Genomic DNA, 294 nt, shown 5'->3' with positions numbered 1-294 from the left:
TGAATTCATTTTCGTCTGTAACTCCCTCTTTTCAGAGTAGAGCATTATACGCTCATTTTCAAAGTATGCTTACAAAAAAACGCTCTACCCTCATAAAATTTATGAAAATACAATTCTATCGAGTTTCACTTACATTTACACTTCTACTAACCTTGAAACATATTGGCAAAAAACATATTCGATTAACGTATAATAATTTGCGCAACATCTCCCGCGCTTGACTCCTACTGCCCTTGTTCTTTCATTGTTTTTTGATTTATAAGGAGTCTTAGTTAGGTTGATTTATTATACGTT

General features: G+C 32.7%; 1 protein-coding gene across 1 annotated transcript in view; it reads right to left on the bottom strand.

Moving 5' to 3' along the window:
- LOC108730672 (uncharacterized) overlaps positions 1-161 on the bottom strand; it is a 3,915-nt gene extending 3,754 nt beyond the window's left edge. Inside the window, exon 1 of the mRNA XM_018460520.1 lies at positions 152-161. Within this exon, the coding sequence (XP_018316022.1) occupies positions 152-161 (10 nt within the window). The remainder of the gene's footprint in view (positions 1-151) is intronic.
- Between the last annotated feature and the right edge of the window lie 133 nt (positions 162-294).

This window comes from Mycetomoellerius zeteki, unplaced genomic scaffold (assembly GCF_001594055.1).
Source record: "Mycetomoellerius zeteki isolate Tzet28-1 unplaced genomic scaffold, Tzet1.0 scaffold941, whole genome shotgun sequence".
In the NCBI taxonomy this organism is placed as follows: Eukaryota; Metazoa; Arthropoda; class Insecta; order Hymenoptera; family Formicidae; genus Mycetomoellerius; species Mycetomoellerius zeteki.
Note: the sequence above shows the minus strand (reverse complement) of the source record. Positions and strands in the feature narration are given on the sequence as shown.